Source organism: Euleptes europaea, chromosome 8 (assembly GCF_029931775.1).
Source record: "Euleptes europaea isolate rEulEur1 chromosome 8, rEulEur1.hap1, whole genome shotgun sequence".
NCBI classification, from domain to species: Eukaryota; Metazoa; Chordata; class Lepidosauria; order Squamata; family Sphaerodactylidae; genus Euleptes; species Euleptes europaea.
In genome coordinates, this window is record NC_079319.1 from 51,771,876 (window position 1) to 51,788,486 (window position 16,611).

At 42.7% G+C, this 16,611-nt stretch overlaps 1 protein-coding gene across 1 annotated transcript in view; it reads right to left on the minus strand.

Annotated features, from left to right (window-relative positions):
- LAMA3 (laminin subunit alpha 3) overlaps positions 1–16,611 on the minus strand; it is a 165,783-nt gene that overhangs the window by 40,444 nt on the left and 108,728 nt on the right. The window contains exons 38-42 of the mRNA XM_056854930.1: positions 15,100–15,330; positions 7,780–7,893; positions 5,226–5,335; positions 2,382–2,462; positions 799–905 (exon numbers count right to left, since the gene is read on the minus strand). Of these exons, the coding sequence (XP_056710908.1) occupies positions 799–905; positions 2,382–2,462; positions 5,226–5,335; positions 7,780–7,893; positions 15,100–15,330 (643 nt within the window). The remainder of the gene's footprint in view (positions 1–798; positions 906–2,381; positions 2,463–5,225; positions 5,336–7,779; positions 7,894–15,099; positions 15,331–16,611) is intronic.

The window sequence follows — 16,611 nt, forward strand, 5'->3', positions numbered from 1 at the left end:
ATAGCCAAGTTGGCCAAATTTCAGGATACTTACATGTTTCTGAAGATGGGAGGAAGATAAAAATAGGTTCATAAATGGCTCAGAAGGCAAGAATGAGGCAGGGAAAGGGGAGAGGATATGGGGGTTGCTAGAGGGTGGGAAAGAGGAAATATTTTGGGGAAGGGTATACAGGGGAAAGTGAGGTGCCCCCCACAAGTCCTCCCCAAACATCACCATCCAAGGCTCCACTCCCAAATCTCCAGGAATTTCCTAACCTGTAGCTGGCAACCATAAGAACAGAAGGAAGCAAGAAAAGGGGAGAGTCTGGAGGAAGCAGAAATGACATGCCTCCCACAAGTCCTTGAGGGTTCCCTCTTGTTCTGCTTTATCATCCAAAAGACAGCAGTATGAGATGAAGAATTCTCTAGCCTTAAGCTGTACATCATTCCTAGGGATCACTGATGTCACAAGGGAAATAATAAACAAGACTTTTTGTATACCTAACACCACTATAATTCTACATGTGTTTAAACATTATTTTCTGGCCAGCGTCTGCTCTCGTGAGTCCTTTGCATATAGGTTATGAACACAGTGTAGGATTTTTTTAAGTGATGGTAGCTCCAGAGGCATAGATTAATATAGACTTCGCAGAATGTGCTATCTTGGGCAGTTTATTCAAGTGGAGAATCTTAACTTGTTTTTGCACTGGAGCTTCCTGGTAGAGTATTCAAGAGGTTTTTTGTAATACTATTTCCTTCATGTTCACTGTTCATTGAAATTAATTACATTTTCAAGTGGCATCTATAAATCTTTACTTACCCCCAGTCAGGCGATCACAGGTTGCAAGCTGACCATTACTAGGGCAATTACATTTCTGACAGTATCCTCCATATTTCAATGGGTTTCCAAAATAACCAGTAGCACAGCTACAATAAAGAAATAAGTTTTTGTTTTTATTAATTTTACTTCACTTATACCCTGCCCTTTGCCCCAATGGGGACCCAAAGAAGCTGACATCATTCTGCTCTCCTCCATTTTATCCTCACAACAACCCTGTGAGGTAGGTTAGGCCAAAAGTGTGTGACTGACCCAATGTCACCCAGCAAGTGTCTATGGCACAGCCTGGGTCTTCTTGATACTAGTTCAACTCTCTAACCACTACACCCCTCTCTACTACAATGCCTCTCTACTACAATATGGTAACTAAATAGATAATAAATAAATGCATTTTACATGTAACATTTGAACTGGACTCTGCTGGTTGGACAGAGATTTATTAGATTTATTATAATTGCCTATTTCAAGAAATATATTTTACTCGTAGAAAACATTCATTCATAGTTTCTAAACTGGGGTAAAGTGCAACACGAAAAATTTGGTAAGCGCAGAAAGAGATTCACAGTGCAAACCTACGCAGAGTTACTCTAGTCTAAGCCCACTGAAATCGATGGGTATAGACTAGAATAACTGGCATAGGATTGCACTGTCAGAATAGTCGATTGACGATTATCTGGTTTTTCCAATGTAACAGAGGATAACTCATTCAAGACAGTTTTGTATGCTACAAATAACTAATTGACTGTTCCTAACTGTTAGGGTGCCTAAGCCAGAGCACCTGGAGTCTCAACGCAAAATTAGTATTTATCTATGAAATTTAATATGGTGCAATTATATAACTTAATTTCAAGTTTATGTAAGCCAAGTTGAAAAGATAATCAGCCAGCAGAGATGAAGTTTCATAAAGTTGGAATTAAGAGAAAACAGCAGTGCAACATCATAAATAAGTACCACCAATAGCTGCCTGTCTTGGAGATCCATCTGTTCATCTTTAAACTAAGCCAGGACTATTACTCTGGTGGCAGCACTATTACCAGCTGAGCAGAAAAGTTCTGTCTATATTTTTAGCCGCTTCCAGTTCAGAGATACACACTGCAAAGTATTAGTCAAATTTAAATTTCAAGACACTCTTTCCCCACTGCTTAATTTTATACCCTTGCCCATTGTATACACATATATGGGGTCATCCAGACAGAAAAAAAAATCCTTGTGGAAATCAATGAAACTTGACCATACCTTCCTCTGTATTGGAGTAATACTTGACAACAGTGTTCAGATCTGAAAGTTTTGCCATGGCAGGCACAACTCTGAACAATTCACTTCAAAGCCAAGAAGTGTGCAAGACGCACCTCCATTCTCAATCACTGAAGTGAATGTAACAACTCCTGTTTGTAGAAAGCATGGCGTGTGTTTGAAGCCCTGCAGCACTGTGGATTGTGGCCCAACCATGTGAATACGGCATAGCTTAGAACGCGTAACATTACACAACTTGTCATTTGTTTTCCACTGAGGCAATCTGTTTGAACTTTCTATACAAAAACACAGTGGTGAGATCAGACCCATACCTTTCACAGTGCACTCCAGTATACCCTTCTTTGCAGAAGCACTGCATTTCTCCACCATTTTCCACACAGCCAAGAGCAAAGCTATGAGAGACAGAAATGTTGTATTCACGAGATGGAAATAAAAACAATTAATGTTTGTTTATTATTTAGAATGCCTAATTTTTCCTAAAAATAAAGATCTAAAGCTATGTTTATATGGTTTTCAGATTATTTACTATGTAAAATTTACAAATATAAATTGCTGCCAGAATATCAAGTAGGGTTGCCAACCTCCAGGTGGTGGCTAGAGTAATTTATCCTGAAATTACAATTGATTTCAACACTACAGAGATCAGTTCCCCTGGAGAAAATGGCTGCTTTGGAAAATGGATTATACCCTGCAGAGGTCCCTTCCCTCCCTAAACTAGGTTCTCTCCCCCAAATCTCCAGGAATTTTCCAACCCAGAGTGGGCAACCTTATGTACAGTTTAAAAATTAGCAGTCAAAAGGTAACCACTTTTTTTTTTGCTACTGTACTGTGTTATGTTCTTTTTTTCCTCAGTACTGAATGTACTCCTAATCCTCCAGCAAGCATCTCGTCCTTGAAAACAAAGCAAACTTTTCATTAATGAAAGGACACTGATTGATTGCTGAGCAAGTAGAAACCTCTACTGTTCTTCCTGGCATGTCCAGCCCACATAGATTTATGCAAAGGCTCCACAGTTGTATTCAGTGCAGAATTACAATGGATACTCTCCCCGTTCGCCATTCTTGTAAATAAGATTCATTATTTCTTTTGTGCTTCTGTAATAAAGCAGTTCATGCCAGTGACATTCACTGCTGCAGCACCTTATGTTTGATTCAAGAGCATGTGGCACCCATGCAGTTCCCTAGGTCCCACCTCGCTCACTAACACAGTGCAGACACAAAGGGCTCTGTAGCGGAGGAGTTGGTCCTTTCCTCTTTCCCAACAAACAACAGTTTGTTGCTTACATCTCATCTATACACTATTGGACAAGCTGTGCTGCTTGTCCAACAGAAGAACAGACAGCTGCAATCTTCCCTGATCCTGCCCCATCCCTTTATGATCAGGATTAAACTGCCAAAGGATTGTGTGTGTTATGCGCCATCACGCTGCTCCCAATTTACGACAACCCTACGAATTAAGTGTCCTAATTTGAGAAACCAGACTTTGTATGAAGAGATATACAGCATCTCAAAAGATAAAATAATTAAAATGAATAAGTAGGTTTCAATTATTCTTGAATAATAATTCTTCTCCCAAATAGAACATGTACCTCAACATGATTTCTAACAAATCATATGCATTGTCACTTTTTACTCACAGATCAGTTTTAGATCAAAGGATTCAAACCAGTGGTATGTGTGTGTTGTGTTAAGTGCCGTCAAGTCGCTTCCGACTCATGGCGACCTAAGAATCAATGTCCTCCAATATGTCCTACCGTATATACTCGGGTATAAGCCGACCCGAGTATAAGCCGAGGTGCCTAATTTCACCCCCAAAATAGAGGAAAATTAGGCACCCATGTATAGGCCGAGGGGGAAATGCACCCCTCCCCCCCTTGCAGGCTTACCTGACCAGGCTCCAGGCGCGCAGGCAGGCGGTGGCGGCAGCCCCCCTGCGCGCAGGAGGCCCCACAGGGTCATCTGGCAAGCGGGAGGACCGGCCCGGGTGAGGTGGGGGTGGGGGGAGAAGAAGCCGCCGCCACCCAGCAGAAGGCGGGGTGGGGGTGAAGAAACCGCCGCCTCCGCGCAGAAGGCGCGATCGCGCAAAAGGCGAGATCGGGTGGGGTGGGCTGGGGTGGGAAGAAACCACCGCCGCCGAGCAGAAGGCGCGATCGGGGGGGGGGGGGAAGAAGCCGCCACCGCCGCTGCGCAGAAGGCGCGATCGGGTGGGGTGGGAAGAAGGCGGGACAGCCCACCCATCAGCTGGCCGGCGGGGGCGCACTGGGAGAGGGCCCGGCAGGCAAATTACCATATTGACCCGAGTATAAGCAGAGGTGAGTTTTTTAAGCCAAAAATCATGGCTAAAAAACTCGGCTTATACTCGAGTATATATGGTATTTTGGATAGGACCTCCAAAATGTCCCCCTTTTGGATGCACACCTTAATATGGTGAGGGGGTTTGTGTGTGTCAGGGAAGCTGAGAGCAATACTGTAAGGGGTCTAGACTCTATCAAGAGACTAAACTCCTAGCAGAGTCACTCAAGACGCAATGGTCACAGCTGAGACACCAGACCAAGATGCATCCACCCCCTGAAGGGATCAATGCCACATCCACAGAAGAGAACAGCCAGTTCCAGTGGTGGTGGGGGCAGAGGAATCCTTGAAGGTTCGCTACTGGGCAGCAGCAGTAGTGGAAGGTGACACTGGCCGAGGAGCTTTCGTAGACAATGGCAGTGCCACTACAGCTAACCCTGGCTTGTTCTGTGCAGAAGAAGGCACTGGTAAACCACTTCTGACCAACCTTTACCTTGAAAACCCTATGATGAGACAAACCAGAGGTAGCCACCACCATTATCCTTATCATCCTTTATAGACATTTTAAAGGAGAGGAGCACCCCCATCCAATCCTGAAGTATGTTGAGGGTATTTGTAGTGACTTAGACATACAGGTGTGCCTTGTGAAAACCCCAGTACAATCAAAAGTAAGGAAGCAGCAAAGAGGGGGGGGGGAATGCTTGGGACATCAAAATTAGGGTGTTACGCTCTTTTAAAACAAACAAACCAAGCACTAAAATGGAAACAATGCTTAGTGAACGTAGCTCTTTTCGTTAAAACAACGGTCTTAAAATTGGAGCCAAACACAATAAAAACCATATGTCCTACCCAAGCCCACTCTACCTGTTTGAATAAGGGCAGTGACACTCCCTGCATGCTCCTTGACTGGCATCTCCAAAGTAACCTTCTTTGCAATGTTCACATTTCTCCCCCACAGTATTACGTTGGCAGTTCTTTGAAAAAACACAGAGATGTACAAATATATGCATAAACCGGAAAATTAACAGCAACCTAATTTATCAGGTTCCCCATTATTAGGAAGAGAAAATTACAGTTAATCTGCTCCAAGAGTTCATACCAGTTCTTTCACAGATTTATATCAATGCAAAGCTAAGCAATTGAATTGTACTCGATCAAAGAGAAATTGATATGGATAGTTTTACCCAGTTGGTGTCAGACATGTCAGCATATTAGATGCACAGACAGAATGAAAGCTGTATTTGGTAGTGGAAAGTTCCATCAAGTTGCAGCTGACTTCTGATCCATAGGGTTTTCAAGGCAAGAGACATTCAAAGGTGGTTTGCCATTGCCTGCCTCTGTGTGGCAACCCTAGACTTCCTTAGTGGTCTCCCATCTAAGTACTAACCAGGGCTGACCCTGCTTAGCTGCTGAGATCTGATGAGATTGAGCCAGCCTGGGCCATCCACATCAGGACGAAATATGATATCCAAAATAAAAATATGAAACTAATAGTGCAATTCTAAACCGAGATCCACTCTTCTAAATCCACTGACTTCAACTGGCACAGAAGGGTATAACTCCGCTTAGGACTACACTGTAACTTTAAGCTTGGATGGTTATTGATGTTGAAAATTTTGAGGTTTACAAAATTCTCATCTTGGACTGATATAAACTATCCCTCCTCCTGATCTTCCTGTAACTGTATTCTCTTGTCATGGCCTGTCTGTCTCTCCAATTAAAACATGCCTTATGATTCATACAGTCCATGGAACATGCTGATTTGGCTTACGACTCCATTCAACTCAAAGGGGTTTTGTCAAAACCAAAAGTTAAGTGAAGTCCTGCAGAACGGAAAAAGAAAAGGGAAGGAGAGAGGGAATCACCCATGCAATGAATCTGGCAGCATATGCATTTACGCGGGAAAACAAAAACCAAACTTTTTAAAGCTCCCAGGAATAATTTTTAAGAGCAAATCGCTGAGACAAAAGCATTAGAGACAAAAGCACTAGAACATAACAGACCAGAAGATTTTCTGAAGACTGCTGCTGATGCGAGCCCTTTTGCCGCAAAGAGTGCTGATAGTGGTGCATGATGGCAGAGCTGAACATTACCCTCTTTTAGAGCTACTGTCAGCATGGTTAGCTGGGGTCAGGGGGAAATATGCCTGACTGACAAATGCTCTTTCCCAACTCTGTCTGCATTATAACTGTCCATTTCCAATGAATATAACCACATCCCTCTTATGTTGGGCAGAACCAGATATTACAAGTGACACGGATCTGCTGCTGCTACTCTGTGCCTCATCCCGTCTACCTCGTAAAGAATTAAAAAAAAAATTTACAGAGCCCAATGAGACACTACTCTACACCCCAATTTTGGAGGGGTGGGATATGTTGGAGAATACACTGTGAAATGGCTTGTTGTGATAAACCACATCTCATTAAGACAGAAACGAGCAGCGGCAGCTCTGTATCTCTTATGGCATGTACTTCTACAATCACTTGTAAAGTAAAAAGTTAATGTAATCCTAGCTTTACTTGAAGGTGTCAAACCATCATTCACAGCCGCGTTCATGACAATCATTGTGTAAACAAAAAGTAGTCCAAACCAAATTATCCAAGGAGAATGAACTCCAAAACAAGTTATATATTTTTTATAAGATCACATCACATTTTTAACCAGACAGCACCCCAAAATAACTATTAAATACAGGCAGCAACAGCGATTATTGTGCCACATGTGATTTGCACAGCATTTGTTGTGAGGCTTCTCCTCGCTGTACTGGCTCACCTGCCCTCTGCCATCCTGGATGGGTCTGGGCCGGCCTTCCTGCCAGACTCAGAATGGGTAGGAGAGGGAGTTCAGGCACCCTGGTCCTCTCCCCCCACCTCGAGTGAGCACACCTTTGAACACCATAATCCTCTCCCCCTGTGTGCCCCACCCAGTTTTTCCTCCCAGGCCTGGCCCGAAAGCCTCCTTCATGTACCACCCTTGGCCCCACCCCCTGGGCCTTGGCCTCAATCAGGGTTCATCCCCGCCTCTTCCTGGAAGAGATAAAAGGATGGCGGGTACACATTCTCAGGACTACCTGTCCTTTGCTCTCCCTCCTGGGCTTTAAAAGTATCAGGCCCCACCTCCTTCCTCATTTCCCTCTTACCCTGGCCCTTCCTGACCACTGGCCTTTGCCCCTGTGGGCCAACGCCAGGCTGTCCATATCTCCACCCTCTAGCAGGACCCCTGCTTGGTTGGGGACTGATCCTGCCTGCTCTGCCAGGCATGCGTAGAATTCCTCCTCTAGAATGAATGAAGTAAGTAACCCTTATAGACTGGGGAGTTGTGTACAAACCAAAGGCCCAAGAGATATAGCAGAGATTTTAACAAATGAATACATTAAGAACAGCTATACATTTCAGTAAAGATCTTCATTTTTACTTACAATACAAATTCCAGCGCCATCCTGGCATGTGTTTGCATTTCCATTACAATTGCAAGGAACACACCATCCTGCATATAAGCCTTTGTTCTCACGATAAAATCCAGGGCTACACTCCTGACGAGATGAAACGGAGGAAAAAGTTAAACAATTGTTTGGTAGTAACTTTACAGAACTTATTTTAAGCTAGGAAAATCTAACATACGACAACAGACAACTGCTTTCCAATACCATGACATGCCTAAGCATTTCAAAAGGACAACATCCATCCATCAAAAGGACAAAAATCCACCCTTCCACCAAAAGGACAAAATCCATCCATCACAATCCATCCAAAATCCATCACAAAGATCTGAACTAGGGGTGTGCGTAATGAAACTGCCCGGTCGAACATATACACAGAAATGGCTGGTTCACGTTGGTACAGTGATTTCCTGGAACAATAATACAAATCCAGGGTTGTTAGTATAACAACACCCCTGCACCAGTGGGCTTTTTTTTTTGGTTCAGTTTCAGCATTTACCAGCAATGCAACATGCATTGATTCCATTGATTTTCTGTGCAAGGGCATGTCTCCCTTCCAATGAGATCCTTTAAAGGGAGGACCACCAAGCACTCCCAGCCAATCACCTTTAGAGACAAGCTACTTAGAGCTGCTGTTCTCCCTCCCTTGCTTCTTTATGTGGGGCGGAAGCCTTTTGTTCTTTGCAAATAGTATGGCTGTAAAAATGGCTGCAAGCTGGGGGCAGCTTGTTCTGCAATTGGAATGACTGCCCCCAAAGTAGAGTGACGGCCCCTGGGACTCAAACCCATGCTCAGAAACTGGAATGACAGCTCCCAGAGTGGAATGACAGCCCCTAGGCCCAGAGCACTGATTCCAGTCCCAGAGGTCATCATTCCTCTTTGGGTGCTGCCATTCCAATCCCAGAGCATTTTATTTGGGCCCAGGGACTGTCATTTCACTCTGGAGGCTGTCATTCTAGGTACAGGGAAGGTTTCTCATAATCCATTCCACATTTTCACTGCAACATTTGCATGCTGTAATGGATTTCAATGGAGCCTATGCAAGTAAATTGGCATTCCTGGGCCTTCAGATGGCAAGCCTCTCCCCTTATTCTGAATAGGCATTCTTGTCACTATCAGTCTTGTATATCCCCAGACCAACAGAAAGGGATTTGGGGGAGAGGGGGTCTGCAAAGGTTGCCACTTGTACTTTGTGAAAGGAAACAAACAGGCCACAACAAGGAAAGATGGCAAATACAGAATTTTCAGTGGAAAGTAGTGTTGCCAGCTCCGGGCTGGGAAATATCTGGAGATTTTTGGGGCGGAATCTGAGGAGGGTGGGGTTTGGGGAGGGAAGGGACTTCAATGCCACAGAGTCCAATTGCCAAAGGCGCCATTTTCTCCAGGTGAACTGATCTCTTTTGGCTGGAGATCAGTTGTAATAACAGGAGATTTCCAGCTAGTATCTGGAGGTTGGCAACCCTAGTGGAAAGTTATGAAATTTTTATTGTCAGTCACTGGAAAATGCAGACAGGTTTTTTTTAATGCTGCGGCAGGCTTGAGCTCTCCTGCTAGTGCCATTTTAGGATTCAGTGGAGAGAACTGAATCTCCTACTTTGAAAGGCTTCTACTTCGGGGATCTGTAAAATTGACCCACTTTGTCCAATTCACATGAAACTTGGCGGGACTTTCAATTACAGGGAGGACTGTGTGCAAATGTGGTGGCATTACCTTCTTAAATAGAGACCCCAGACCCTCATATACATTCTTCATTGAAAATTATGGTCCCAAACTCTGGAACCACATGCACAAATTCCGAACCAGTAATGTCCTACCCAAAAATAAGCAATCATGGCAACCCCCCCCCAAGTCTAGATGCAGAATGATAATGAATTTTTCATGGTGCACACCCCTAATCTGAACTCTAAAAGGATTCTGAGGCTATGAATAACGCAGGGGGATTTGTATTTTACAAATACTGTTTTGAGAGTAAGACTCTGAAGAGTAAAGTCCTCATTAGATAAGGTTTTGATTTGATTTGTTAAAATCCAGACACAGGTTTGTTAATTAGCATGTACCTAACATCTGTATTAAATTATAGTTTTCAGAAGTACTTGTGGAATGATGTCACTGCTGTATTAACTCATCCTCATTTCCTGACCTGTAGGTATATGAAACCAGGTTTAGACAATGTGAGGCATTCTTTAATATGCCGCACAATCCGTACGTACAGACTTGCCTAAACACAAATAAAGCATGAAAAGTATATTCATCAGCTAAAAGTATTTGGAAAGAAGAATTGCTCTTTTTATTATCAGGAGCTGAAAAATAATAACAAAGAAGCCAAAGAAACACAACTGTTAAAAATGACGATCTGGTCTAGTATGGCAGAATGAAACAACTGTGTAGATGTAACCGCTGAGAAGTCTGCGAGAACCTCAACCACACCCTTTGACAACCTACGGTGATCAAATACCATTCGTTCCATGATCCAACAGTAAATGACAACACGTTTATGTCTCTTTCTGCACCGTGTTTCAAGGCCATACATTCATGGAGATCACTATCTTGGCAAAATTCCCACCTGGGCAGATTCAAGGGAAAGAGTCAGAAATGTCAGGCCCTTTGGACCTCAAAATCTTTCCCTCAAAATAATTGAAGTGAACCACGAGTATTTGCTTTTAACTTTATCATTTTACAATTTCAGTGGTTCTCCCTCAGCCAGTCCCTTTATTTTATCCCACTGTACTCTTCAGTCTCACTCCTCCTCATTATTCTCTGCCTCCTCCAAACAGTTGTGAGCAAGCCTCAGCCACTAGCTGGGTAAAAAAAAAAAAAAAAGGAATCCAGTGTCTTGCAAGATCATCTTGTGAGATTTCTAGTGCCATTTTGGACTGACATAATAAGCAGCCAGACACCAAAGTGTATCATTCACATTATATGGCCTGTTCACAGAATACAGTCCCATTGGTTAAGGATCAGATACCCAAACAGGCTGAACACTGCGTGCTGTGCTGCAACTCCTCCTAGCAGAATGTGAGTTGGAAGCCTTGGATTTTGGCTGGGTTGCTACAACAACTTAGAATAACACTCCAAGTCTCACAAGAGTTTAGGTGCTATTTCTGTAGTCTTTGCAATATTAGCAGTCCATGGTGTATCTGAGATGCATATGCAAATTGCAGGAACCTGGGTTTTTTTTGGGGGGGGGGGTTGCCCCAGTTTGGGCATTGAGAGGAAGATGGATTTTGTTGTATACTTTAAAGTTCCCCCACATATGCGGAATCTTCTCCCCCTTCATGCATGGCCCCATTGTGTAGATTTTACTAGCCCCAAGTAGCCTAGGACTTCAAAATCAGATACATTGATTGCAGGCGTCTACACCTGGCCTACAGGCTTGTGTCCTGAGATTTTAGATATTAGACATTAACTTAACGGCATATACTAGGAGGGAAATCCTTCCTGAACTAAAGACTACATTACAGTATCATATTCACAATGGGACCATAGTTGACACACGTTTACTTTGCACAAAAGCATTTAGATGCTGCACGAGAGAAAAGTGGTTTGGGAGGGAGATACAAAGACTTACTTGTAGACCTATTACATTTGTAAGTAACACATCTATTCATATGAATGAATTTCTGAAAGATCAGACGACTATTTAATCATGAAAACTGCTAAATGCAGATTTTGGAGACTAATTAGCACATTTGTAGACTTTGGCAAAACAAAATCCTAAATGCAGCTGGTGCCATATGAATTTGCTAGTTATCAGGAGCAACCCGTGACTTTATATGAACACATGAAAACCAGGTGCTATCCTTCTGTGCTATATTTGATTAAAGAAGGATTGTGTACCCAAGATTAGTGAATGCAAAAAAGATATGGAATACATGATGCTAAACTACTGACTCCAGTAAGCAGTGAACTGTGTCTGTCCATGGATCTGGGAGCCCTTTCTTTGCCATGCATGCCCTGTTTAGCCCACCGCTCAAGATCTGTATCAATCTAACAGTGCATTCCTAAGGAGAGTTACTCCAGTCTAAGCCCATTCATTTCAATGGGCTTAGACTAGAGTAACTCTCCTTAGAAATGGACTGTAAACTCTTAATCTGTAAAACATTAACTGCATCAATCTGCCTCACAGGATTGTCATGAGGACAAACCCAGTGAAGGCTATAAAGCACTTTGCAAATAAAAAATGCTACATGGATGGCAGTAGTAGAAATTTTAAACTAAGGACTCAATTCACAAGAGGCTATTATCTCCCAGGGTGGCCACCTGCAGGAGTTTATGGTTTGGATTATTTCTAAAATAGCTGCAGAAACAAAACTACGGATGGCCCAATCCAACCAGCTATTAAAGAGAACTCATTATAAACTAAAAGGAATAAAACAGTTTAAAGTAGCCTGTGTTTTCTTCTTACCATCCAGTGAAATTAGCAAACAAAAAAATTAAGAGAAGTTGCTTCTAAAATTAAAGACAATTTCCTTGGACGGTCAAATGCTATTTCCTGCTTATGTCTTGCAGGACAATAAGATGACCCATAAATATAATGATTTTATTTAGCATGCCACACAGACACAGCAAAAGTCAACTAAGACACATGCTTGTTTTGCCTCATGCACAGCAAAATATATACTCCCTATCTGTTTCTGCACTGCCATTCTTTCATCCAAAAATTCAGCACAACAGAAACAAACAAACAAACGTGACATGTCTTATTTGTTTTGAAGAGTTATGGTTTGGAACAAGGATAGCAATCTTCAAGTCCCCAAAAAAACATTCTGGCTGACAATCTGCTACCCTCTTATAATGGTAGAATCTGGTTGAGTGGCTGAGGAATTGCCCAGCTCAAACGTGGAAAGGTACAGAATAACAGCACTAGGTTTTAGAAAGAGAATCCCCATTTGCTGAGAGAACAATGTAGCTCAACGGATAGAGATTTGCTTTTTGGATGTTTTGACCCCAAACGCTGCATAAAATACTTTTGTTGCATGTTTTCAAAGGGAGGGCGGATAAAAAGAGAGAAAGGCACATTACCTGTCTCGGTTTAAAATCCCAATCATTTTGTTGCTGGTGCCCTTGGCCGTGAAGGTAAGGAAACGCTACCCGCTGTTGCATAGCATGTCCCAAACAATGCCTCAGGCCCATGCACAAAATCAGCCATCCTATCATAATTGGCCTCTGCGTTCTGGCCGTCATTTTGCTTAGCTTTAGGCTGCACTGCTCACACGCAATCCTGCACAGCCCTTTTCTTATACTACCTCTTACTGTTTGGCTTCTGACTCAGATAAGCAAGTCTGTATGTGATATGCCCCTCCTTCAAACTCCATGCCCGAGTCAGGTTGTGCAACACATAACAGTTCCTGAGGTTAATGAACCATTCTGTAATTCCTGCAAATGAACGCACACCTGAATTGAGGTGTGGCAGGCATCCCCTTTCCCCTAACACAGTCAGACAGTACTAGATGATTAAAACAGTAAATCACTGGCTGAGTAATTCTGTAGAGACATGCAGGGTGTGGGAGCTACTGGCATGAGTAATTGTATGGCTTCCTTTGGGCTACGGGTTTTTTATAAGCCCAAGAAAAGAAAGCAAAACGGCCCAAAAGGCACGTTAGAGGTAGTGAAAAGTAACAGACCTGGGAAGTTTTTATATGTATATTTAACAAAAGCCTTTCCATGCCAACCAACTGGATTCATCACATACCAGACCGTGACTATTGTCTTAAAATAACCACGGATAGTATTTTCAAAGTGACGTTCAACCCAGAATATTTTATTGCAACTTGAGAAGAAAGCTGACAGACTTGTATAGTAATTCTACATACGTTTAGTGAAAAAAATAGATGGAGAATGATATCTAGGGGAAGGGGCCCTTTTTCTTTAATGATTGTGTAGGAGAAAGTTCAACAGATGCAGCTTTTCTCTCTCCTGTGTAACAAGCTGTATTTGCCAAAATTCCCCCTGGTATGAAGTTACTGTAAGTCCGCCTTTACCTCTGGTCACCCTGAAGGTAAGAGCCTAACAGAATTTTTTTTAAAACTAGCCCAAGGACACTTGGCCATCTGTAGCAAGTAGCAAGGAGAATTTTACTATACAAGAGATGCAGATCATAAGGAAGTCATATGGAAGAGTAAAGATTCTTTGGTACAGCAGTATCTAGGCCAAAAATATTCCAAGCAACTGCCTTTATGTTTCTGTTCAATTCACCGATTAAAATGTTCCTATGTCAGCAACCATTTACAGGTGTAGGGTAAAATGAATGATGAAATTGCTATCTACAACCACCATCAGGGTTGCCAGTTGCCTGGAGAAAAACGTTGTCCCTTCAATAGAGGCTTAAGGTGATGTTATTGACCTCCATGACAGGCAAATCTAACCATCAAAGACCTTTTATGCTTGGCTGTTTCCCTCGCAGTCACCCCTCTGATGGCTTTGGGTCTTTGCTTTGATTATGCATGCTGTTTCCGACCGTCAGAGGTCGCCTCGCCCTCCTCCTGAATTTCCCCACGTTTTGCTTGCATGCGGGCAAAATGTGAAGAAATGCAGGGGGAGAACAAGGTGACCTCTGACTGTCGGAAACGGCATGCATAATAAAAACAAAGACCCGAAGTCGTCGGAGGGGTGACTGCGAGGGAAACAGCCAAGCAAAAAAGGCCCTAGTGTTCTTAGACTCAAATTAGGAATACTATTCTGCATCTCAGCGGGCCTTGAGTTGGCAAGTGCTTGCAAACAACTGAAAAACTCAACATTATGAAAAGATACAAAGGACTTATTGTCAGTCTGTAACTCTGATTCAGTTATTTGCTCACGGTCACTGAGGAAAGCATGCAGCAGAGCTAAAAGTCAACCCCAATTCCAAAACTTAAAAAGGTTTGAGCACAAACCTATTCTCCCTCTTCTGTTCTTGAACATTTTTGACTAAGTTGGAGCAATATCACATGAAGACGTTTAGTAAATACCCATTCATATGGAGGAAGTTCTTTAGCAATGCATGGGTGAAAGAGGGCCCAAACTGCATGGCCATTACTACTGATTGTTAATTTAGGGGGAAAGGGACTCCCATACCAAATGGTAGTAGCACAGAAGAGGGGTTTGGGCTGGATCATAGTCTAAAGGTGCCAGGAAGGATACAAACTAAGGTCCACTATGCAAGATCAACCACTACGCAAGATCAAGGTCCACTATGCAAGTCAACCATCAGTCTCCCATTACTATAGCTAAATCAATAACGGGCATGATGAGTAATGTCTCAATAACGGTTATTATGAGCAATGTCTCATGAATTATACAGAACAGAGAAAAATCACCCACCTGACATGAATCACCAACATACTGAGGAGGGCAGGAACAGGTCTCCACATTGTAGGCAATGTTGCCAGTTCCTGTCCTGCTGGCTTCTTCCAGTCCAACCTCACCCAGTGTTAACCGCTGAGATTCTGTGAAATACAGCCCTCTGATGTGTAATCCATCTAGTCTAGACAGGATCGTCATCAGCTCTTCTCGAGATACCAGCTTATTGGTGTTTGCATGTCTGAAGTTTCTCTGTACATTAAAAAATACAATGGAAGTTTGGCTCTAGGATAAATGTCATATTCTAAGCACGCTCTCTCTAGGCATGTTGATTAAAAAAAAGGAAACTGCTACTGTCCAATATCACTGTAATACAATTCCAGGAGATTCAAGAGAGGGAAAGATCGGGTGCTGATAGTACAGAGGCCCAGGTTCAAATCCCTGCTTGACACAGGCCTCACAAGAGGAAATTGGGCCAGTCATTCTTTTTTAGCACTATTCACTTCCCAGGGTTTTTGTTATAATAAAATGGAGGAAGGAAGAACTGCGTGTGCCACCCTAAGCTTCTTGGAGGGAGGATGGGATGAAACGTTTTCATTTGGGATTCCACTAAAAAGATACTGAGAAAGGAGCAAGGGTGCTAAGCAATAGCTATCTTTTCCTATATATGAACTGCACCTAATGAAAAATAAGCAGCTTTGTTTTATGGTGTTAGTTTCCAATAAACATATTTTCAATTGACTGGAACAACAAGGTCTTGCTACTCACAAAAAATATAATGAAAAGGCAAGCAAGAGTTGGGGCTTTATCAAGGAAGGCCAGTCTCTGGTTCTTGGAATCCAGATCAACCGATATACTTTGGGCCTCACAGGGATGCCAGAGCAGATGGAACACAGACCAGAAGAATCTCTCTCTCTTTTGCCTGAGACTTGTCCTTTCCAAGTTCATTTGTATATCAGAGACTGCTAATATAATGTCTCCCTAATTATGAGGAACCATTTTCACTCTAGCTAGTCCAATCTATTTTCTTTCCATCGGGCTACACATGTGAATCATTATCTGATGGTTCTGAACAAAAAGGCTAATTTCCATATGCTAATCACTCAGACAAGAAGCAGCTGGGAATGTAGCAGTCTCTGCCCTGTACACCTTTCCTGGAATAAGCAAAAGGCCCTTTTCTGAAGAGATAATATGCCATAAAGGACATGTTTGAACGCACTTTCTTGGAATCATAATTAGCTGCTCCTCTGGCCATTGTCAAATGGAAATGAGGAAGTGCAAAAAGGGTTTGGGATATGAATAAAATCGTATATTAAAAAGATCCCACGTCCCTCCACGTTTTAGGGCATCAAAATGTAATATTAATAAAAGGGCTATGGCATAACTATAGTGTGTTCCTCCATAGGCACGTCTCATTCGCTATGCACAGGCAGCATCACCTAGTAAATGCCACTTACTCATGCTGATACTGCAATTTGAGAGGCATTAGTAGACTATGGCTAAGGAGCTAAAAGTAGGATCCACCTCTTACTT